Source organism: Salvelinus namaycush, chromosome 16 (assembly GCF_016432855.1).
Source record: "Salvelinus namaycush isolate Seneca chromosome 16, SaNama_1.0, whole genome shotgun sequence".
NCBI classification, from domain to species: Eukaryota; Metazoa; Chordata; class Actinopteri; order Salmoniformes; family Salmonidae; genus Salvelinus; species Salvelinus namaycush.
In genome coordinates, this window is record NC_052322.1 from 14,188,726 (window position 1) to 14,213,324 (window position 24,599).

The 24,599-nt window shown below is 43.7% G+C and overlaps 2 protein-coding genes across 3 annotated transcripts in view; both read left to right on the forward strand.

Moving 5' to 3' along the window:
* The window catches only part of LOC120061027 (receptor tyrosine-protein kinase erbB-3-like), a 37,529-nt gene extending 24,678 nt beyond the window's left edge, over positions 1 to 12,851 (forward strand). For both annotated transcript variants that reach the window (XM_039010514.1, XM_039010515.1), the window contains 13 exons: positions 3,725 to 3,882; positions 3,971 to 4,024; positions 4,558 to 4,699; positions 4,961 to 5,179; positions 5,453 to 5,638; positions 5,895 to 6,053; positions 7,292 to 7,373; positions 7,494 to 7,640; positions 7,989 to 8,086; positions 9,613 to 9,786; positions 9,934 to 10,011; positions 10,457 to 10,766; positions 10,894 to 12,851. In XM_039010514.1, coding sequence (XP_038866442.1) covers positions 3,725 to 3,882; positions 3,971 to 4,024; positions 4,558 to 4,699; positions 4,961 to 5,179; positions 5,453 to 5,638; positions 5,895 to 6,053; positions 7,292 to 7,373; positions 7,494 to 7,640; positions 7,989 to 8,086; positions 9,613 to 9,786; positions 9,934 to 10,011; positions 10,457 to 10,766; positions 10,894 to 12,086 — 3,000 coding nt within the window. In that variant the 3' untranslated portion in view covers positions 12,087 to 12,851. The remainder of the gene's footprint in view (positions 1 to 3,724; positions 3,883 to 3,970; positions 4,025 to 4,557; positions 4,700 to 4,960; positions 5,180 to 5,452; positions 5,639 to 5,894; positions 6,054 to 7,291; positions 7,374 to 7,493; positions 7,641 to 7,988; positions 8,087 to 9,612; positions 9,787 to 9,933; positions 10,012 to 10,456; positions 10,767 to 10,893) is intronic.
* Positions 12,852 to 15,774: 2,923 nt separating this feature from the next.
* LOC120061028 (proliferation-associated protein 2G4-like) lies at positions 15,775 to 24,394 on the forward strand. The gene is made up of 13 exons (XM_039010516.1): positions 15,775 to 15,978; positions 17,265 to 17,393; positions 17,692 to 17,797; positions 17,963 to 18,032; positions 18,317 to 18,409; positions 18,676 to 18,739; positions 18,885 to 18,963; positions 19,162 to 19,240; positions 19,473 to 19,606; positions 19,867 to 19,961; positions 20,466 to 20,593; positions 20,937 to 20,990; positions 22,603 to 24,394. The coding sequence occupies exons 1-13, from the start codon at positions 15,891 to 15,893 to the stop codon at positions 22,675 to 22,677; spliced, it is 1,194 nt and encodes a 397-aa protein (XP_038866444.1). The 5' UTR covers positions 15,775 to 15,890; the 3' UTR covers positions 22,678 to 24,394.
* The last annotated feature ends 205 nt before the right edge of the window (positions 24,395 to 24,599 follow it).

Genomic DNA, 24,599 nt, shown 5'->3' on the forward strand with positions numbered 1-24,599 from the left:
TTCCTTTTGATGGCATAGAAGGCCCTTCTTGCCTTGTCTCTCAGATCGTTCACAGCTTTGTGGAAGTTACCTGTGGTGCTGATGTTTAGGCCGAGGTATGTATAGTTTTTTGTGTGCTCTAGGGCAACGGTGTCTAGATAGAATTTGTGGTCCTGGTGACTGGACCTTTTTTGGAACACCATTATTTTGGTCTTACTGAGATTTACTGTCAGGGCCCAGGTCTGACAGAATCTGTGCAGAAGATCTAGGTGCTGCTGTAGGCCCTCCTTGGTTGGTGACAGAAGCACCAGATCATCAGCAAACAGTAGACATTTGACTTCGGATTCTAGTAGGGTGAGACCGGGTGCTGCAGACTGTTCTAGTGCCCGCGCCAATTCGTTGATATATATGTTGAAGAGGGTGGGGCTTAAGCTGCATCCCTGTCTCACCCCACGACCCTGTGTGAAGAAATGTGTGTGTTTTTTGCCAATTTTAACCGCACACTTGTTGTTTGTGTACATGGATTTTATAATGTCGTATGTTTTACCCCCAACACCACTTTCCATCAATTTGTATAGCAGACCCTCATGCCAAATTGAGTCGAAGGCTTTTTTGAAATCAACAAAGCATGAGAAGACTTTGCCTTTGTTTTGGTTTGTTTGGTTGTCAATTAGGGTGTGTAGGGTGAATACATGGTCTGTTGTACGGTAATTTGGTAAAAAGCCAATTTGACATTTGCTCAGTACATTGTTTTCATTGAGGAAATGTACGAGTCTGCTGTTAATGATAATGCAGAGGATTTTCCCAAGGTTACTGTTGACGCATATTCCACGGTAGTTATTGGGGTCAAATTTGTCTCCACTTTTGTGGATTGGGGTGATCAGTCCTTGGTTCCAAATATTGGGGAAGATGCCAGAGCTAAGGACGATGTTAAAGAGTTTTAGTATAGCCAATTGGAATTTGTTGTCTGTATATTTGATCATTTCATTAAGGATACCATCAACACCACAGGCCTTTTTGGGTTGGAGGGTTTTTATTTTGTCCTGTAACTCATTCAAGGTAATTGGAGAATCCAGTGGGTTCTGGTAGTCTTTAATAGTTGATTCTAGGATTTGTATTTGATCATGTATATGTTTTTGCTCTTTATTCTTTGTTATAGAGCCAAAAAGATTGGAGAAGTGGTTTACCCATACATCTCCATTTTGGATAGATAATTCTTCGTGTTGTTGTTTGTTTAGTGTTTTCCAATTTTCCCAGAATTGGTTAGAGTCTATGGAGTCTTCAATTACATTGAGCTGATTTCTGACGTGCTGTTCCTTCTTTTTCCGTAGTGTATTTCTGTATTGTTTTAGTGATTCACCATAGTGAAGGCGTAGACTCAGGTTTTCCGGGTCTCTATGTTTTTGGTTGGACAGGTTTCTCAATTTATTTCTTAGATTTTAGCATTCTTTATCAAACCATTTGTCATTGTTGTTTTCTCTCTCTCTCTCTCTCTCTCTCTCTCTCTCTCTCTCTCTCTCTCTCTCTCTCTCTCTCTCTCTCTCTCTCTTTCTCTCTCTCTCTCTCTCTCTCTCTCTCTCTCTCTCTCTCTCTCTCTCTCTCTCGCTCTCTCTGTCTCTCTCTCTCTCAATCTATTTCTCTCTCTCTCTCTTTCTCTCTCAATCTCTCTCTCTTTCTCTCTCAATCTGTCTCTCTTTCTCTCTCAATCTCTCTCTTTTTCTCTCTCAATCTCTCTCTCTGTCTCTCTCTCTCTCTCTCAATCTCTCTCTCTTTCTCTCTCTTGCTCTCTCTCAATCTCTCTCTCTTTCTCTCTCAATCTCTCTCTATCTCTCTTTCTCTCTGTCTCTCTCTCTCTCTCTCTCAAATTCATATTGTTTTATTGGCATGAAAAACATTGTGTAAATATTCCCAAAGCATCAATGTATACAATATACAGAGAGACCAGTTTATTAGATACTATTATTAGGTCGGACACCCCTTTGCCTCGGGGCATAGATTCTACAAGGCGTGGTGTTCAAACATTGCTTAATTGGTATCAAGGGACCTAACGTCTGCCAGGAAAACATTCCCCACACCAGTACACCACCACCACCAGCCTGTACCGTTGACACCAGGCAGGATGGGGCCATGGACTCATGCTGCTTATGCCAAATCCTGACTCTGACATCAGCATGATGCAACAGGACCCCTGGATTCAATGATTTTCCACTCCTCAGTTGTCCAGTGTTGGTGATCACGTGCCCATTGGAGACGCTTCTTGTTTTTAGCTGATAGGAGTGGAACCTGGTGTGGTTGTCTGCTGCAATAGCCCATCTGTGACAAGGACCAACGAGTTGTGAGTTCTGAGATGTTGTTCTTCACACCACTGTCGTACTGCGCCGTTATTTGCCTGTTTGTGGCCCTCCTGTTAGTTTGCACCATTCTTGCCGTTCTTATTCGACCTCTCATCAACAAGCTGTTTTCACCCACAGGACTGCCGCTGACTGGATGGTTTTTGTTTGTCTCACCATTCTCTGTCAACCCTCGACACTGTTGTGCGTAAAAAGCCCAGGAGGTCAGTCGTTTCTGAGAAACTGAAACCTGCACGCCGGGCACCGACGATCATACCACGCTCAAAGTCGCTTAGGTCACTCGGTTGTCCATGCTAACGTTCAATCTAACAGTAACTGAATGCCTCGATGCCTGTCTACCTGCTTTAAATAGCAAGCCACGGCCACGTGACTCACTGTCTGTAGGAGCGAACCATTTTCGTGAATGCGGGGGTGTACCTAATTAACATTGTGATGAAAAATTCATAAAATAGTAATAATAATAATCTATTAAAATAGTAATAATAATATTTGATGAAATAACAACAATAGAATGACAACAGTGGATAGTAATAGAAACATAGGATAAATAATGGGAACAATAATAGGCTAAACATCATCTCTCTCTCTCATCCTCTCGATCTCTCTCTCAATCTCCCTAGCAACTAACCCTCAGTGCTACCTTCACCCATACAGTTTATAAGTTAAAGGATGGAAATGATTACGGCCGCGGTCTAATACTTTGACGCTGTTCTTGGCTTTTCGTTCTCTCATTCCTCAGATGATTTGGTGTCTGACTCATTTTGTTTCGGTGGTAGTGAACTCAGTCATGTCCTCCCGCTCTTTCACAGTGGTCTGTTGTGTTTTCTGCGATCTTCCTGTTGCTTAGGACATACTGTTACGTGATAGGAATTTGTTTGCTTTTGGCTTATCAGTATTTCGCCCTAATCGTATGTGACATTGTATTTTAACTCTAAACGGTGATGACTCATTTGGTAGCTAACCCACTCACACACCTTTCCACATCGCATGCCCTGTGAGTGACGTCATGTACCGCAATACAATGGGAAGAACGCCAGGCCAAACAGGGTGGACTAGTTCTTCCTCCTTCCATTTATTTATTTGAAATCACCTCTGCAGTACATTGCCCATTAGATATCAGAAAACACATCAGCTTCTATTTTTTGATTTGACTGAGTGTCTGAGAATGAGTCAAACGGAGACACATTTGCAGAAAGAGTGCCGAAAATGTTTCACTGTTCATCAATATAGTAGCTTGTATGCCCTCTCTCCTCACATTGATAACGGATTTCTCTCTCTCCTTCTTTCTCCCTCCCTCCCTCCCTCCCCCTCTCTCTATCTCTTTCCCTCGCCCCCTCTCTCTCTATCCTTCTTTCTCTGTCTCTCTTGTTTTTCTCTCTCTCCCCCTCTCTCAGGGGTCTGATGAGTGTGTGGTGTGTTCCAGTCTGAGAGACGGTCCTCACTGTGTGCCCTCCTGCCCCAGTGGGGTGAACGGAGAGAACGGGCAGTTCATCTTCAAATACCCCAACAAGGACAGCTACTGTGAGCCCTGCCACGTCAACTGCACACAGGGGTGCGTGTGTGTATGTGAGTGTGTGTGTGTGGGTGTGTGTGTGCATGCGTGTGTGTGCTGCAGAGTAAAGCTGTGCCTCTTGTTGCAGGTGTTCGGGTCCAGGATTGAGTGACTGCATAGACAACACTAGACACTCCACTAGGTGAGTGTCTCCCCCTGCTGGAGGTTATACGAAAACACACACCCCCACTCAAACAAATCAAATCGAATTGTATTGGTCACATGCGTCGAATACAACAGGTGTAGACTTTACAGTGAAATGCTTACTTACGAGCCCATTCCCAACAGTGCAGAGTTAAAAAGTAAGACAAATATTTGCTAAATAACACAATAAAAACAATAACGAGGCTATATACAAGGATTACCAGTACGGAGTCAATGTGCAGGGGTATGAGGTAGTTAAGGTAATTGAGGTAATGCAGTATGTACATCTGGGTAGGGGTAAAAGTGACTAGGCAATCAGGATATATAATAATGTGTGTGTGTGTGTGTGTGTGTGTGTGTGTGTGTGTGTGTGTGTGTGTGTGTGTGTGTGTGTGTGTGTGTGTGTGTGTGTGTGTGTGTGTATGTGTTGGAGTGTCGGTGTAGTATGTGTGAGTAGAGTCTAGTGAGTGTGCATAGAGCCAGTGCAAAAAAATGACGATAAAGAAATAAATGCCAATTTTTCTCCTGTAGCCCTCAGATCACAGGGATAGCGTTGGGAGTGCCGGCTGCCCTCATAGTCTGCCTGGCATTGTTTGTGTTGGGCATGCTGTACCACCGTGGCCTGGCCATCCACAGGAAGAGAGCCATGAGGAGGTACCTGGAAAGTGGAGAGGTGAACTTCTTAGGGAACTACAGCAACTTAAATGACAGTCATTTCTGCAGAGCTGGAGAAAATATTGGATGTACAGTCTAATATAGACCCATTGTATCCAATGCACTTGTGCATTCATGTAATGTGAACTAGTGTGTGTGTGTGCTAATGTAATTGTGTCTCTGTGTATGTATGTGTGTATGTATGTGTGTGTGTGTGTGTGTGTGTGTGTGTGTGTGTGTGTGTGTGTGTGTGTGTGTGTGTGTGTGTGTGTGTTGCCAGAGTTTTGAGCCGCTGGGGCCAGGAGAGAAGGGAGCCAAGGTTCATGCCCGGATCCTGAGGGCCCCAGAGCTGAAAAAGGTCAAAGTCCTGGGCTCTGGAGTGTTTGGCACCGTACACAAAGGCCTGTGGATCCCTGAGGGAGACTCAGTGAAGATTCCTGTAGCCATAAAGACCATCCAGGACCGCACAGGCAGACAGACCTTCACCGAGATCACTGATGTAAGAACCACACGCTCTTAACACACCGACACTGAATAACTATACTAACCTCTAGACGGAATACACTAGAATCCCTTATCAAATCAAATCTTATTGTCACCAGATATGTTTGTGTAACTGAGGTGGGTTTTTATTGAAGAGTAACCTTGCCTGAGACCTAAATACTTGCGTTAGCGCCCCGTAGCAAATGCCTGGGCTTTAGCTCAGTGAGCTTACACAGTCTTGTGGCACTGTCTGATTCCCTCTCTCACTCTTGTGTGTGCTCCCGTGCAGCACATGTTGTCCATGGGCAGTCTGGACCACCCCTACATCGTCAGGCTCTTAGGTGTCTGCCCAGGTGCCAGTCTCCAGCTGGTCACCCAGCTCAGCAGCCAGGGGTCCTTACTGGAGCACATCAGGCAACACAAAGACAGCCTGGACCCGCAGAGACTGCTCAACTGGTGTGTGCAGATAGCTAAGGTAAGGTCACAGGGTCACGACCAATAAACAGTAGAACCCTTTTTGGTTCCAGGTCCTGTTCACCTCAAAGAACCCTTAATGAACCCCTTTAAAAACCCTTTGGTGAAAACCTTCTACCTGGAACCAAAACGTTTTTTCTTACTATGGTACAGCAGAGAAAAAAAACGTTATGTTTCTATTATTGAGTCTCTAGTCTTTGTTTTTGACTGTTATTATCAGGCCTCTATGATGAAATCTTTGTGTGTCTTTTCTTCAGGGCATGTACTACCTAGAGGAGCACTGTATGGTGCACAGGAATCTGGCTGCCAGAAACGTGATGCTGAAAAGTGATTACTTCGTCCAGATTTCTGACTATGGCGTGGCTGACTTGCTCTATCCCGATGACAAGAAATATGTCTACAGTGACAGTAACAAGGTAATCGGGATTCAGGACTCATGAATCCTGAATTCGCTGCTCCATTCTCCGTAATTCATCTATCAAGATATAATATTTCACATGTGGTTGTCCAATACAACAGACAGAATGAGCTTCCTGTCACACCTGCTCCCGCTCTTCCCCGCCAGGCTCCCCAGCATTGCGCACTCTTGCCACAATCATTACGCACACCTGCCCCCCGTCAGTGATTATTGGACTCAATAACTTCTGTCATTACCTTCCCTATATCTGTCTCTGTTCTCTGCTTCTGCATTGATTGTCTTATGTCCTTATATACCCGTGTGCTGACACTGTTCCTGTCTTGTTTTATGCCTATTCCTGATTAAATGTTTGATGCCCGTACCTGCTTCTCATCCCCGGCGTCGGTCGTTATAATTCCCTTTCTGTTTCTATAGCTAGGTTTCCATCCAATTGGCGACAGATGTTCATGCGAATATTCTATAAAGAAAATATGCACATTTTCCACTACTGGTCTGTTTCCACCAAATGGACTTGTTGCGGGAAGAAAATCAGTGTGTGATGACGTAATACACACTAAATGTACTTTTTCGCTTAGGTTTTCATATACCAAGTAAAAATCTGATGTACAATGTGTTTACTATCGGATTTTAAACTCTACCTGATAGTTTTGTCACAAAACCTGTTGCGTTGAATAGAAATGTGCCTATTCTGGTCTTGGTACGTGGGTTCTAGCCAACAGCTTGCAGATACAGTGCAGGTAGGGTGGTCTACCTGATGAGATTATTACGAATAAGAGCGAAACTATTTTGGGGGGTCAAACGGCAGTCAAGCATCGATCATCATGTCACCAAAATAAAACCCTCGATATTTATTGGAAAGAAGCATGAGGATCACCGTGCACTTTGACCTCCCTGTGAAGTTCATCATAAATTATTCATCATCATTTATTTATTTCATATGTAGCCTAATAAACTGCATGGATTCCCGAGTCGAAGTGGGAGGACCACACACCATATCATCGCATGACTCTAAATTTACTTCGATATGATGGTTATTATATCAATATTTGCACATAAAGGCATTTCCTCCGCCATTTCGCGCATCATACATTTTACCAACACAGAAAGATCCCACCATGTAGAACCAACAAATAATCTATCTGTCTTTATAAAATTGTATCGAAACGTCCTGATTCCATCACAGCTGTCGTGATTTATTTGTATATGGTATGGAAACGTGGTTTATGTTACTTCCAGACTCCCATAAACATAAAATGGATGGCCCTGGAAAGTATCCTGTTCCGAAGATACACTCATCAGAGTGATGTCTGGAGTTACGGTAAGACAGCATGATCGTCATTTTATAACATGTTTGTTTGTGTATGTACAGTATGTCTGTGTCCGTCCGCCTGTCCGTCCCGTCCGTCTGTCATCATTATGCATCACCTCCCGTCTCCAGGAGTGACAGTGTGGGAGATGATGTCATTTGGGGCAGAGCCCTACGCCTCCATGCAGCCACAGGACGTGCCCAGCCTACTGGAGAAGGGAGAGCGCCTGTCCCAGCCCCACATCTGCACCATAGACGTGTACATGGTCATGGTTAAGTGTGAGTAACCGTACAAAGTAATGTACACACTATGCACATCCAATGACCGACACAACTGCCATGGGATACGGGGAAAAATACCAGCACACTTTTGAAATTCTCCTAACTTTATGGTTACGGTTTTGCCCACAAACGATCCCCGTCAGAACATTAATAGTTGAAATGCTGTTATTAAAATGACATGTGTTCTCCTTCTTTTCCATTGGGTGACTAACACATAACATACCTCTCAGTCGGTGCTCTTTGACACACGCAAACAATCTCATACTCTTACAGTATATGTATGGTGCCAGCCGCTGCACCCCAGCAACCTTGAACGTTAAAAATCCTATTGTTTTCTATTACCAGGCTGGATGATTGACGAGAATATTCGACCAACCTTCAAAGAACTGGCCAATGACTTTATTCGCATGGCAAGAGACCCGCCTCGCTACCTTGTCATCAAGGTAAGGAAAAGATTACAGTGCTATATTACTTTCCTGTCTATACGCTATGGAAGCGATGCTTGAATGCTGTAACAATGCAGAATAAAACAATTAATAAAAGTCCCATGATGGTAGTGACTTCCCATTACTGCTTACCACTTATTAACCATCATTTATTCATATTACTTTAATAAAATATTTAAGTTGTAGTGTATATTACATTTGTTTTAAGCCATCATATCATCTCTATGGGGCTGCTGCCTATGAAACTCGGAAGATCCTCAAGTGGTTCTTTCAGCAAGGCAATAACCAATAGCAGACATCAAAATCCACTAAGAAATGGTTCATTGAACACAAAATCAGCATTTTGCAATGGGCATCTCAGTCTTTGGACTTGAAACCCATTGAAAACCTGTGGTCCATGAGCACAGACGAAGGATGTCAAGGATCTGGGAAGATGCTGTATGGAGGGATGGTCTAAGATCTCTCCCAATATGTTCTCTAATCTCATAAAACATTTTAGAAAAAGGCTCAGTGTCTTTATCCTCGCAAAAGGGAGGGTACTGGTGTATTGAAAACATGGGATCCAATAATTATTATGATTTATTTATTTTTACTTGTTAAACAAAATGTCTTTCTCTGTGCAATTTTATTAGTATAAAATAAAATAGTTAATAAAAATTGGAGCATACATTATACAGGTAAATAAAGGAAACACCAACATAAAGTGTCTTAATAGGGCGTTGGGGCACCACGAGCCAGAACAGCTTCAATGCACCGTGGCATAGACTCTGCAAGTGTCTGGAACTCTATTGTAGGGATGTGACACTATTCTTCCATGAGAAATTCCTTCATTTGGTGTTTTTTTTATGGTGGTGGTAAACGATGTCTCAGGAATCGCTGCCACTTCATAATCTCCCACAAGTGTTCAATGGTTTACATCGTTTTCATGCTCATGATCACTCGTGCCCTGTGGATGGGGGCATTGTCATCCTATAGCCATGGTAGCCAAAATAATGGCCTGCCTAGTATTTTTATACATGACCCTAAGCATGATGGGGTGTTAATAGCTTAATTAACTCAGGAACCACACCTGTGTGGAAGCACCTACTTTCAATATACTTTATATTCGTCATTTACTCAGGTATTTTCATTATTTTGGCAGTTACCTGTAGCTCAGTATCTGTATTATTTATTTTGGCAAGAGATCCAATAATTCCGGCCTCCACTTTATCTTAAATGACCGCATTTTTGATTAGGGGACTGACCCCGGAAGTATGACGTAATGCCTCGTCACTTTCATAGCGTATTCCAAGTCCCTGAGTGGCCCATTGACAGAAGTCATTGGGCTTGTTTGACATTGCATCCGACAGTGCAGGCGGCTGCCGACTGACTGATCTACAAAGAACCTTTCGTCATAAATAACTATTCATTATTATTTTTAGATCAGTCAGTCAGTCACAATTTACCAATTATATATTTTCTTTCACAATTTACGGTTTTGATCGTCTCGAACATGGCCCTTATTAATGACGCTTTGCCTATAGGACAGAGGAGAGGCGGGGCCAGAAGAATCCCACCAACGGGGATCAGCGCTTGCCAATTTGGAAGCGGGCCTGGAGGACCAGGATGAAGAGGGATTGGAGGACGGTTTGGCTACTCCTCCTCTCACCTTGTCCCCATCCAGGACTCTGTCTCGCTTGAGGATAAGCTCATATAGGGTAAATCTTACTTACAGTATTCTGCACACATAACTCAAATTTTGGCACTAATCACTCATTGACATCTATTGAGTTACGCACGCAAATTTCTAGTCAGAAAATGACAGGGGGAACCTTACCACTCTCTCTCTCTCTTTGACCTCTCAGAGTTCCAGTGCGACCTCTCAGGCTGGACCAGTAGGGTACCTACCCATGACCCCCGGCCCTGGAGATAACCCCTGTCAGGTGAGACACCACAACTCATCACACATCACAGCTAAGGAGATCTTGATATTAGCACCGTCATTTCCTACCTTCGAATAGCCAGACACCACTGGCCCTAACACCTCACATCTTCAGTACAAGAGGTCTTGGCCTTATAATACAGCCAGACATATTTAGTTGCGAGCAATGAGTAGTGTGACTCCCCTTTGCCAAATAACTTTGTTTAAATCAGTATTATGGCTAAACATTGCCAAAAGGCAATAACTGCTCTAGGAAGTCCAGACACATTAAAAATATATTTGGGGTTCATCTCTATCCCACTGCCAGTCCCATTTGGTGGTGATATTTATGAAGATAGTAAGGTTGATGATGTTGCTGCTACTTCTCTTGTTGTTGATGATGATGATGATGATGATTTTGTGTAATGTTTTCCTCAAACACTTTCCATTGTGTGAACTTCTTACAGCTGTTCTCCCAGCGGTCTCGTCTAAACTCAGCTCGGACGCTGTCGGAGGGGTCAGAGGGCAGTGGCCTGGACAATGAGCTGGCAGAGGGAGTGTCACTGAGTGGCAGCCTGCGCAGGCAGCAGCTCAGGGCTGGCAGGGACAGTAGTGGCAGTAGTACCCACCACACCTCCACCACCATGGTGCATAGGAGCCAATCTGCAGTCTCAAAGTCACCCTCCTACAGGCCTGAGAAGGAGGAGGAGGAGGAGGAGGAGGAGGAGGACCACTATGGATATGTACTGCCTGGAGTGTTGGGCACTCCTGAGAGAGGTGAGAGGGAGAGGTGATCCCTGGATGTGACGGCTACACAGCAAATGGATGTGATATTTTTAATCTGTTTTGATGGAGTGATTCTAAGTTCTATTCTCTAATATCTGTTTTCTCTTTTCCATGGTAGATTCTCTCCTGTCTTGCCCAGCCTCCAGAACTTCTCACCCAGGTAGAGCATCTCTCAGGGGCTCTAGGAGCTTTAAGAATCCACTGTCACCATTGGCAACCATCTCAGACCCCACCGAGGACTATGAGCTGATGACCAAACAGCCGTCCCCTCTGCCCCGCTCCCCCAGAGTCACCTCTGTACAGATAGAAGGGCCTTCAACTGTCCTATGGTGTAAAACTTCTCCTCTGCCCTCCCCTACCTACAATACAGCACCCTCACCACTAAAGGGGGACTCACTGATGCAAGGGGACTCTCCAAGCACTGCAGCTGCTCTGAGGGGAAGCCAGAGGCCAGCAGAGGTCACTGACAGTTCTGTGGCTGTAGTTGTATCAGTAGAGGGAGAGGAGCTGCAGCCGCTGTCTGAGAGGCCTGACAGTGGAGCTGCTTTGTTTGGCAACCGAGGGACCTCTCAGGGTCAGGGGAGGCCAGAGCAGGGGGCAGTAGTGGAGTATGAATACATGGACATCTGCAGCACCGTGAACACCACAGACACAAAGAGACCCATCTGGGAGAGGCGTGAGAGCCGAGCAGCTGACTTGAGGACAGTAACAGAAGAACGAGAGAGAGAAGGAGGAAAGAGTCAAGACCTAGAGGAGGAAGAAAGGAAGGATGAGGAAGCTGGAGAGGAGGATGATGTTTACCAGTATACTAATAAACAACCCAGACTCCTCCGAGAGAGCAGCCGAGAGGTGGGGCCCAGCCCCAAGCCCAGCCTCCGTTCCAAACCCACTCTTAGCCCCAAGCCCAGCCTCCTCCCCAAGCCCACTCTTAGCCCCAAGCCCAGCCTCAGCCCAAAACCCAGCTTCAGCCCCAGCCCTAACCCAAGGCCAGATGGCTCCACAGCTATGGTAGAGAGCCAGGTGGAGGAGTATGAAGAGATGGATGCCTTTGGAGGGGACTCCAGGGGCTCCCAGCGAGTGGACCACCAGGAGGCAGAGTACCAGAACCTCCCAGTCCTAGGGAAGGGGAGGGACACCACAGCTGAAGTGGAGGGTGGTACGAGCACCAGGTGTGCTGGGCTGGGGGTGGAGGGGTACATCAAAGTGTGCTCCGGTGTGGGAGTGGTAGAGCCGAGCAGCAACACATCGTTTGACAACCCTGACTACTGGCACAGCAGACTGTTCCTCAAGGCAGATGCTGTGCGCACATAATGATGTGGACTGAGAAAACAACAACCATGATGATGCAAGCACAGACAAATATATTTGATATAATCGTGTATCAGGCTCTGGTGCAGCTCAACCGGTAATGTAGTGTTCTTTAAGCGCTACATTACTGGTTGAAGGTTTTTTTTGTAATGTTGTGTATGTATTCTCAGTTAGTTTACATCATCCATCCAAACCTCATGAACCAAAGAAACATACGCAAAGAAATGTCCTATGCAGCGTTGATGTTATCTATCCGTTTATAGTGACATCACGGTCTCAGAAATGTAACCAAGTAGGCAGCTCAACGTCAAAGGAGAGCCTAAACTGTCAATAAGTCAAAGGCAAATAGTACAGGGAGAAATATATAGACATAGCATACAAAATGTACATAGACAGACATTGCATGTATACATAAAGCAGAAATAGGCGGCCAACGTACACACACTAATGCTGGATCAAATTCCTGTGTTTGCACTTCAACTTGTTCCACTTCCTGGTGAAGCCAATGTTTACCTACGTGGAACCTCGAGGTTCCATGGGTGAGGTCTGCCATGTAATGTACATTTGTAGCTTATAGTTTGCTATGTGAAATGAAGTATTCTTGATGAACATTTATGAATGAATTTCAGTCATGTATTGGCTATGTTATTGCAAGTGATTGGAGACGAGCACTGTTTTGTCAAAAAAATGTATACGTTTTCATGTAATATAATGTGAATTGCTGTCATGAAAAATTAATACTGATACATATAATTGTTTTACAACAGTTTTGAGTTTTGCATTTGATTGTGTGTGTGTGTGTGTGTGTGTGTATGTGTGTGTGTGTCTGTAATCGAACAGAGCTATGCTCAATCATGAGGCATCAAAGCCAAAGGAATTGAATAATATTAAGAAATGCTATAGATGGAATGAAAGTAGTGTGGAAAATCTAACAAAAAACAATTAGGTAACAACAAATTCAATCGCTTCTAGACAATTTCCTGGACAAAATGTTTCACTGTAATAGTGACGGTGTAAACTTAGCAGTAGAAAACCTAAACAGTATATTTGAGCTCTTAACTTCCCTATCAAATCTAAACATTTCAAGCAGACAACCTAAGAAATTTAATTACAATGACAAATAGTTTGATGAAGAATGCAAAAACCTAAGAAAGAAATTGAGAAACCTGTCCACCCCAAAAACATAGAGACCCAGAAAACCTGAGTCTACACCTTCACTATGGTGAATCACTAAAACAATACAGACATGCACTACGGAAAAAGAAGGAACATCACGTCAGAAATCAGCTTAATGTAATTGAAGAATCCATAGAATCTAACCACGTCTGGGAAAATTGGAAAACAAACAACAACACAAAGAGTTATCTATCCAAAACGAAGATGTATGGAAAAACCACTTCTCCAATTTGGCTCTATAACAAAGAACAAACAGCAAAAACATATACATGATCAAATACAAATCTTAGAATCAACTATTAAAGACTACCAGAACCCACTGGATTCTCCAAATACATTGAATGATCTACAGGACAAAATACAAACCCTCCAACCCAAAAAGGCCTGTGGGGTTGATGGTATGCTAAATGAAATGATAAAATATACAGACCACAAATTCCAATTGGCTATACTTAAACTCTTTAACATCCTCCTCAGTGTATTCCCCAATATTTGCAACCAAGGACTCATCACCCTAATGCACAAAGTGAAGATAAATTTGACCCCAATAACTTCCGTGGGTTATGCGTCAACAGCAACCTTGGTAAAATCCTCTGCATCTTCATTAACAGCAGACTTGTACATTTCCTCAGTGAAAACAAGGGACTGAGAAAATGTCAAATTGGCTTTTCAAATTTCAAATTACCGTACGACAGACCACGTATTCACCCCGCACACCCTAATTGACAAACAAACAAACCAAAACAAAGGCAAAGTCTTCTCATGCTTTGTTGATTTAAAAAAAAACTTTCAACTCCATTTGGCATAAGGGCAAATTGATGGAATGTGGTGTTGGGGGAAAAATATACAACATTATAAAATCCATGTACACAAACAACAAGTGTGCGGTTAAAATTGGCAAAAAACACACACATTTCTTTCCACAGGGCCGGGAGGTGAGACAGGGATGCAGCTTAAGCCCCACCCTCTTCAACATATATATCAACGAATTGGCGAGGGCACTAGAACAGACTGCAGCACCCGGTCTTACCCTACTATAATCTGAAGTCAAATGTCTACTGTATGCTGATGATCTCGTGCTTCTGTCCCCAACCAAAGAGGGCCTATAGCAGCATCTAGATCTTCTGCACAGATTCAGCCAGACCTGGGCACTGACAGTAAATCTCAGTAAGACAAAAATAATGGTGTTCCAAAAAAGGTCTAGTTGCCAGGACCACGAATACAAATTCCATTTAGACACCATTGCCCTAGAGCACACCAAAAAACTGTACATACCTCGGCTTAAGCATCAGCGCCACAGGTAACTTATACAAAGCTGTGAACTATCTGAGAGACAAGGCAAGAAGGGCCTTCTATGCCATCAAAAGGAACATAACATTTGACATACCAATTAGGATCTGGTAAAAAAATACTTGAATCAGTTATAGAACCCATTGCCCTCTATGGTTGTGAGGTCTGGGGTCCGCTCACCAACCAAGAATTCACAAAATGGGACAAACACCAAATTGAGACTCTGCATGCAGAATTCTGCAAAAATATCCTCTGTGTACAACGTAAAACACCAAATAATGCATGCACAGCCCGAAATAGGCCGATACCCGCTAATTATCAAAATCTAGAAAAGAGCCGTTCAATTCTAAAGCCACCTAAAGCGATTCGCAAACCTTCCATAACAAAGCCATCACCTATAGAAAATTTACCTGGAGAAGAGCCCCCTATGCTAGCTGGTCCTGGGGCTCTGTTCATAAACACACCCCACAGAGCCCCAGGACAGCAAAACAATTAGACCCAACCAAATCATAATATTTACTTGACACACAGAGTACACAGTGGCAGAATACCTGGCCACTGTGACTGACCACTGTGCACTTCCTAACCTCCCGCCAAATGTATGACCATAATAGATACACATATTTCCCTCAGATTACACAGACCCACAAAGAATTCAAAAACAAATCCAATTTTGATAAACTCCCATATCTATTGGGTGAAATACCAGTGTGCCATCACAGCAGCAATATCTGTGACCTGTTGCAACAAGAAAAGGGCAACCAGTGAAGCACAAACACCATTGTAAATACAACCCATATTTATTTCCCCTTTTGTACTTTAACTACTTGCACATCATTACAACACTGTTTATAAACATACTTATGACATTTGGAACTTTTGTGAGAGTAATGTTTACTGTAATTTTTCGATTGTTTTTTTCAATTTGTTAATTATCTGTTTCACTTGCTTTGGCAATGTAAACATACGTTTATCATGCCAATAAAGCCCTTCAATTGAATTGAACATTGACAGAGAGAGAAAAGCAAGTCGAGATTTGCATACACTATTTTTGATTAGTCATAATGTAGATATGCAGATAATATAATACTGAAGAATGGTACCAGGCCTAAATCTAATGACTACTGAATAAGGCCTACATTTACTGATAAAAATGTTATTCAATTCGATGCTCAGCGTGCACGCATTGCGTGGGACGTTGTCAGCTAGTAGGAGGGGTCTCAGGCGTTTTGGGCCTGGGCTACAACTGCGGAGGAGAGAGCAGACCAGGCAGCGTGGTCGAGTCTGTCGCTGAAACCCGCGAAAAAAAGTTACTTTGAGTGAGAAAGAGCTACCGAAAATATGTCTGGAGACGACGATCCACAAGAGCAGACCATCGCCGATGATTTGGTCGTCACCAAGTACAAAATGGGTGCCGAGATTGCCAACCGTAAGTGAATATGAACATGTTGATTTAGTAGACGATTGAGTTTAAACGTGACCGAGTCCACTGATTGTAGCAGAGCTGACTAGCTAGCATATTCATCTATCACAATGCAGCCATGTGCTGTGTTGCTAGCTAGCGATAAATCAATGACTCGTCAGGGCTAGCATTTTGCCCGTGTCGTAGAGAAATCGTAGCCACGAGTTAGTATATTATTGCTAGCTAATACTAAAGTTAGTCTATACATGCACTTATGTAACTGCTAGTTAGCTAAAGTGGCTAAATGATGGTGGCTAACTGACATGCTGCTAGTGAGCTAACTAGCTAAGATTCAATGCACTGCCTGGGAAGTTGTCACTGCTGGTAAAACTAACTGGTCGACAAACTGCCTTCTGAATAAGGTATGATCCAGTTACATCTACCTAGTTACAATTTGCAAAGTTTAGTCAGTTAATTGCCAGAGTTATTTCTACTAGCTCATGTAGCTAAGCTAGCTACGTAGCACAGCTGTTAAACGCAAAGAGGTCGTTTTTTTCCCAGCGCTCATCTCTTGCATGCTGTCAATCATCCTGAACTGTCACCTGCAGCAAGTGAATCGTTTTCTCAATAAACCTATGGTTTTCATTGTATATGTAACAGTCTTGCGTCCGTCCCTCTCCTCCCTCCCAACCTGGGCTAGAACTAGGGACCCTCAGCACACAATCTACAAGTCACCCATGAAGCATCGTTACCTATCGCGCCACAAAAGCTGCGGCCCTTTCAGAGCAAGAGAAACGACTTCGAGATCTCAGAGCGAGTGACGTCATCGCGCAACGCTAACTAAGCTACCAATTTCACACCGTTATACGTCGGCACAACTACCATCAGCATCTGTCAGTTCAGTGGCAATGCATTACCTCTGACCTGCAACACTAACACAACTATAGCTAGCAGCTATGCAATGACGTTACTCCCTGTGCACCCACCTATAGCTATGATATACTCCCCGTGCATCAACATTAAAGACCTGGATGTGTGTTCCTTGGAATTTATGTAAATCCTGATGATCTTCGTGTACTTTGCTTCAATGACAAGAATCATATCTTTGCCTCATGGAATGCTTCATAACAACCGGTGTAGACTACTAACAGAATAACAGTGAAATGATATTCGACAAGCAGATTTACAAGTGTGAATATCCACGGCCTTGCCTTATCAAGGTCTCCATCAGTCACCTTCTCAGATCCTAATACGAAATACTTGAAGCTTACTCACTTAACCTCTGTTCTGTCCTCGTGTTCTTTCCTATCCAGAGGCCCTGAAGGCTGTGGTGGAGGCAGCCAAGGCTGGTGAGACAGTTGTCAGCCTCTGTGCGAAGGGAGATACCTTCATCATGGCTGAAACTGGAAAGGTCTTCAGGAAGGAGAAGGACCTGAAAAAAGGTATGGACCTCATCTCATTGGTTAATTAAATAATTCCCGTTGTCATGACTGAGTGACGTCAAGTAGCTTTTCTAGAGTTTTGTAGTTTACTTTTTGACTGTAGAAAAGTTTAATCTCAAGTCTTATCCTCGCTTACTCATCCTTTCTCCTTGCCTCCTCAAAACGTCAGAGGGGAGAGAGGAGACAAGGAATCAAGGGAGACACTTGATATTCCCTTGTTGTGCAGACAGTGCATGGAAAATGACTTGCTGACATTATTCAATGTAATTAAATGTCTGTACTTTATTACCTCCCCCAGGCATTGCTTTCCCAACCAGCGTGTCTGTCAACAACTGCGTGTGCCACTTCTCTCCACTGAAGAGTGACCCTGAGATCGTACTGAAGGACGGGGACCTCGTCAAAATGTAGGAATGTTGTATTGAACACTGTATGGAACTGTTAATGGATGTATCTGTGCCTTTTCTGTATTGCTGGCCCTATTCAACTGTTGGGAGACTACCCCATCCCATGTCAATGCACGGGCCAGTCTGATGGTCTTGAGTCACTGTGCCTACTCTTGTGTTGTGCAGTGACCTGGGGGTGCACGTGGACGGCTTCATCTCAAACCTGGCTCACAGCTTTGTGGTGGGAGTGACCAAGGTAGTACTTCAATCGTTGTTTGCGTTGACGTTAGCGAGAGTGCAGATGTCATGCAGAAATGCCAGCATACGGATATTAACAGAGACGGACGCGCAGCACATCAGACATTTTTTTAATACGCGTAGTGCAACAGTCACGTAACGTTAGGAAGAGGATTGGCGGAGGCCACCCTCCAGTGCAGTGAAACGCATCCACATAACAGTAGATGGTTGTCTTACGTCCTGTGTAAATCAGCTGCGTCGTTGCTTCACCTTCACGTCCTGTTTTTCTCTTTTGTTCATCAGGATGCTCCGTTAACGGGGCGTAAGGCGGACGTGATCAAAGCAGCACACCTGTGTGCTGAGGCTGCCCTCAGGCTGGTCAAGCCTGGAAACCAGGTGAGGTGCTGCGTTAGCGCTTTACTGAGTGGACAGTCGGAGACTGGTCCCGGATCTGGTTGTGCTTTATCGCCAACTCCTATGGTTTGAGTTGGCTGTATAGCACAAACAGATCTGGGACCAGGCTAGTCAGGGACACAGTGACCCAGTTTGGAAAGAAAAGCTTAACAAACAAATCAAGTTGGTATCATTGTGACGGTACAGTATTTCCATCATTGGATTCATAGCTGTTTTAACATTTTAGGATGTTTATCTCTCTCGTTCAGAACTCACAGGTCACAGAGGCCTGGAACAAGATCGCCAAGTCATTCAAATGCTCAGCCATAGAGGGTGAGTGAGTCACCGCTTGCCATTTAAACCTAGTTGGCGCCTCACTGCCATATTCATACACAGTACATTCAATCCCTTACATCTTGTACAGGTAGCTTGCCAAATCGCATACCGTGTTTTTAATCCAGTGTAACACTCTCCTCAGGCATGCTGTCCCATCAGTTGAAGCAGCACGTTATTGACGGAGAGAAAACCATCATTCAGAACCCCACGGACCAGCAGAGGTGAATTGAAGACATGATCTGTTTGTTTTAGATCTCTGGCTTGTTTAGTATTACTTACCCGACGCATATCTCAAAGCTATGTGTCTCGTGTCTTTGTTGTGTCTGAAGCACCCGATGAATTACTAATAGTAGTTGCTCTTAGGGGAAAAATAAGGTTGAATTATTAATGGCCTTGTTGCTCTCTCTCTCTCTCTGTAGGAAGGACCACGAGAAGGCTGAGTTCGAGGTACATGAGGTGTACGCCGTGGATGTGCTCATCAGCACTGGAGAAGGCAAGGTGAGGGACAAACATTCACTCGACGTTCTAGGCAAGTTGTGCTCAATTCCCCTGCTGGTTGGTCTCAAATCTATGAAAGGATCACCTTCAGGAGCAGCAAAACAGCACGGACACATGACCTTTTTTTCCTATGCGTTGGATGACTCTACTGTCCAACTCCTGTCGTCACTTTGAATGTGCTGTAAAAACCCCCTCCTTTCATTGCGCTAACTTCCCATGTCTTCTACTCCAGGCGAAGGATGCAGGCCAGAGGACCACCATTTACAAGAGGGACCCAGACAAGCAGTATGGCCTGAAGATGAAGACATCCAGGAGTTTCTTCAGCGAGGTGGAGAGACGCTTCGATGCCATGCCTTTCACTCTCAGGTGACACATGAGACGCACCGCGTCCTTTTAGTCAGAACAGGTTCAATGAGAAATTTGGTGGGCAAATTAGTTTCTATTGACTAAGACGATTGAAATGAATTGATTTAAGACATTGACCACAACCTGTCGCTGTCATTTAACCCAACTGATTACATTCAATTCGATTTAGGCTATTGGGTTTCCTCCAACTGATTCCCTTTTTGTAATCAAATGTTTTTTTTGTATCCCTTTTCTTTTTGATAATCCTCTTTTTTTCTCAGGGCGTTTGAGGATGAGGGTAAGGCTAGGCTAGGTGTGGTGGAGTGTGCCAAACATGAACTGCTGCAGCCCTTCAACGTTCTGCACGAGAAAGAAGGCGAGTTAAACGATATCACCAGTCAGAGGCTATGAATTAACTTTTTGTGTGAAATTTGTAATCAAGTAATCCCGTGATGGCTCGCTAAAGGTGAATTGACATGCAAATAAAATGTCATTCTTTGCAATCTATTCGTTCAAAGCAGTGTGCCACTTAAGCACTACAGTACAAAAATAGTTACCTAGTCAAAAGCGAATCAAATTGTGTCACATGCGCCGAATACAACAGGTGAAATGCTTACTTACGAGCCCATAGTTTAGTTGAGGTAATATGTACATGTATGTAGAGTTATTAAAGTGACTGCATAGATGATAACAACAGAGAGTAGCAGCGGTGTAAAAGGGGGGGGGGGGGGTGCAATGCATATAGTCTGTGTAGCCATTTTGACTAGGTGTACGGGAGTCCTATGACTTGGGTAGAAGCTGTTTAGAAGCCTCTTGGACCTAGACTTGGCGCTCCGGGTACATATCATCCTATGTTTACTGACTCCTTTCGTCTGTCTAGGTGAGTTTGTGGCCCAGTTCAAGTTCACCGTGCTGTTGATGGCCAACGGACCCCTACGTATCACCACAGAGCTGTACGAGCAGGAGCTGTACAAGTCTGAACACGAGGTAGAGGACGCAGATCTCAAGGTAAAACAACCAGCTGTGTTGGAACGATGGCCTACTGCTCTGGGGAGCTACACTGGGGCTTCATGAAAACAGTAGGTTTTTAGCAGCTTTTTGCCAACGAACAGAGCACGGGCCACTTTCTCAAGTGTTCTTGGGCGTGAGCTGGTGCCGTGTTCTTGAAAATGGAACCAGAGCGTCATTTTACGCTGAGCAATGTCAGCCTCTTGTTTATGCTCAGGTTTTGTAGAATGGGGCTAATTAATCTAATGTGGCATGTTGTTAGCTGACTTGGTATTTTCACTAAGCTGAGATGGTTGCCTTGTTTTTTTCTCTCAAAAACCTACCCTTTTTTTGTTTTTTTTAGGCCTTGCTCCAAAGCTCAGCGAGTCGCAAGACACAGAAGAAAAAGAAAAAGAAGGTAGGCTACACGATACACCGTACTGTGATGTAAGCACATGTACAGTGCCTTCGGAAAGTATTCAGACCCCTTGACTTTTTACACATTTTGTTACGTTACAGCCTTATTCTAAAATGGTTTCAATTGTTTCCCCCCCCCCTCAATCTACACACAATACCTCATAATAACAAAGCAAAAAGAGGTTTAAAAATGACATCACATTTATGTAAGTATTCAGACCCTTTACTCAGTACTTTGTTGAAGCACCTTTGTCAGTAATTACAGCCTCAAGTCTTCTTGAGTATGACACTACAAGCTTGGCACACCTGTATTTGGGGAGTTTCTCCCATTCTTCTCTGCAGATCCTCAAGCTTTGTCAGGTTGGATGGGGAGCGTTGCTGCACAGATATTTTCAGGTCTCCAGAGATGTTCGGGTTCATGTCTGGTTTCTGGCTGAGCCATTCAAGGACATTCAGAGACTTGTCCCGAAGCTGTGTGCTTAGGGTCGTTGTGCTGTTGGAAGGTGAACCTTCGCCCCAGTCTGCGGTCCTGAGCACTATGGAGAAGATTTTCATCAAGGATCTCTCTTTGTACTTTGCTCCGTTCATCTTTCCCTCGATCCTGACTAGTCTCCCAGTCTCTGCTGCTGAAAAACATCCCCACAGAATGATGCTGGATGGTGCCAGGTTTCCTCCAGACGTGGCACTTGGCAATCAGGCCAAAGAGTTCAATCTTGGTTTCATCACACCAGAGAATCTTGTTTCTCATGGTCTGAAAGTTTTTAGGTGCCTTTTGGCAAACTCCAAGTGGTTTCTGTCTGGCCACTCTACCGTAAAGGCCTGATTGATGGAGTGCTGCAGAGATGGTTGTCCTTCTGGAAGTTTATCCCATCTCCACAAAGGAGCTCTGTCAGTGACCAATGGTGACCAATGGTTCTTGATCATCTCCCTGTCCAAGGCCCTTCTCCCCCGATTGCTCAGTTTGGCTGGGCAGCCAGCTCTAGGAAGATTCTTGGTGGTTCCAAACTTCCATTTAAGAATGATTGAGGCCACTGTGGTCTTGGGGACCTTCGTTGCTACAGAACGTTTTTTGGTACCCTTCTCCAGATTGGTGCCTTGACACAATCCTGTCTCAGAGCTCTACAGACAATTCCTTCGACCTCAAGGCTTGGTTTTTTCTCTGACATGCACTGTCAACTGTGGGACCTTATATAGACAGGTGTGTGTGTGCCTTTCCAAATCATGTCCAATCAATTTAATTTATTACAGGTGGACTCCCAGGTTGTAGAAACAATTTTGAGTCTTGTGGCAAAGGGTTTGAATACTTATGTAAATAAGTTATTTATGTTTTTAATACATTTGCAAACATTTCTAAACTGTTTTCGCTTTGTCATTATGGGGTATTGTGTGTAGATTGCTGATTTAATCCATTTTAGCAAAAGGCTGTAACGTAACAGAATGTGGGAAAAGTCAAGGGGTCTGAATACTTTCCGAAGGCACTGTATATACATCCAGGTCTCCCTTGGGAAAGACCCCAATGGTACTTCATGCTTTAAATAAAAATACATGTTAATGTGACAACTACATTTTATGAGTCTTGCCTCAATTCCCAAGCAACTTATTTTTGTCAAAAGGCTTCAAAGACCGTGGAAACTGAAACGGCACCAGGACATCCAGCGAAGGTCGAGGAGACCGACGCTGCGAAATAAAACCTTCCACCCCCCCCCAACCCTGTCTTCGTCTCCAAGAATACTGACAGACAACTGACCAACCCAAAGAACAGACGTCAATAATCCCTCCATCCTACCCTCCTGTCTTGACATGCCTGCCTTGTGGCGCGGCCTAGCCTTCTGTGATAACCTCCAAATGTAAACGATGTCAGACTGTACTGGGTGATGGTGCTGCTCACGCCTAAATTCAAATTCCTGTCACATCCCCACTCAACTGTCACATCCCTTTTCAATATCAATGTCCTTGAGACAGCAGGGTTCTCCCCAGAATAGTAAGCACGTTCGGTGCGATGACGCTGAAAGAGAGGGATATTGAGTAGAACAAGGGCATTTTCCGGAGTAGATTCTGTGGGAGACACGTTTATACCATCCAGTCATTGAGCCTTGAACTGTAATTCTATAACGATGTATGAAGGCAAAGCACGACAGTGGAGGGTTTGAGATGACTGCACTGCATTGTGCCAATGATAATTGTGTAAAGGAAAACCTTGTTTGAGGTCATAAGCAAGAAGTCAAGTCTCTGAAATGGATGTCGGTGTGTCCTATTAGGGAATTAAATGGGTAATAACTTAAACCCTCCATAAGCCTACTTAACGCTGTTATAAACCGCCATGACCACAAATGTAAACTGACTACATTTTCACACAAACTGTTATTTACAGTGGATAAGCAAACTTCCTAGCGGTATACCTAGCTATCTTACCTCCAGTAACAGTTTGTGACATAACTGTCAAGTCCGTTGCCGTGGACATAAAGTCAATGGATTTTTAGAACAGGGAGTCGGTTAAGGGGCTTGCTCTCACTGCACACACAGACATTTGAAATTCTCATACCCAGTAATGGAGGGTTCAGGTGTTCCCATTAAATGATTTGTTCTGTGTAGGACGCCATAATTAATTTCATACTTCACTGGTACTACCACTGCCACAGCGATCAATGAATTCCACCTAAATTAATCAGTGTTTACATCAGTTTCCATAGCGGTTTAATACTTGATACTTTCTATTGTAAAAAAGAATCCCAGTTTCAGAGGCTATTTTTTAGAATAATCTAGACTAGAACCATTACAACGCCGGCATCAAATAGCAACCCCATAATATTGAGTTTGGGTGGGGCAACTGACCAACTGCTGCACCACTAGTTCTTGTTGGGCTTTTCATTCTGAATAGGATATTCGAGGGAGAGATCCATCCTTGTGGAAATGTTTCTTTACTAGGTTGATGACTTTCTAAATTTGTTCTCATGAAAGAAATGTATCATCTCTTGCATTGTACATGTGTGTGGATGTAATTCTTAAGTCCTTATTTGGGAAGTAATAGGGGAAGTTCTCGCAGTAAAATTAGGCATTTAGGAAGGCCTTTGAAATTGTCATGTCAGAATTATAACCCATCTCAGCGTCAATATTTTGCATACTTGACTGAAAAGTAAATGCCTCATTCTGTGAATAAGATCCATTGATCATCCCACTATAATCAGATAAACCTTTTGAAATATGGCCATTCCTTGATAAACTAACTCGACAGTTGACAGTTATGACTGCTGACCCCTGCACTGGATGTGGAAACCATACATGCCTCGCTCAGTATAGAGGTATTGACAACTGTTAAAATAATGTACATGGTCGTTCTTTTTTTGGATTTAGAAAGAGGGAGTTTTTTCTTCATGGTTTGAAATAAACTTTAAAACAAAATATGTGGATGTGTTGTTTGTCTCAATATTGTCTTATGAACCTCCCCCATCTAAAATAATGTACAGAATAAATACTGTACATGTAATTACATGGCTTTCTACACAGCATAACATATACCTCCACACTCGACAGTAAAACAGACATTTTGTAATTGTATACAAAAATAATTTCGATTGACAATTGATTGATCCAAGTCTTAGCACAGTTCAAA

What these genes read in the sequence shown, in the direction of transcription:
- LOC120061028 (XM_039010516.1), top strand. Translation starts at nt 15,891, where the DNA reads ATGTCTGGAGACGACGATCCACAAGAGCAGACCATCGCCGATGATTTG. An exon ending in TTGTGGTGGGAGTGACCAAG is followed by an intron (nt 18,033 to 18,316) that starts GTAGTACTTCAA and finishes TTTGTTCATCAG; the next exon opens with GATGCTCCGTTAACGGGGCG. An exon ending in TGGTCAAGCCTGGAAACCAG is followed by an intron (nt 18,410 to 18,675) that starts GTGAGGTGCTGC and finishes TCTCTCGTTCAG; the next exon opens with AACTCACAGGTCACAGAGGC.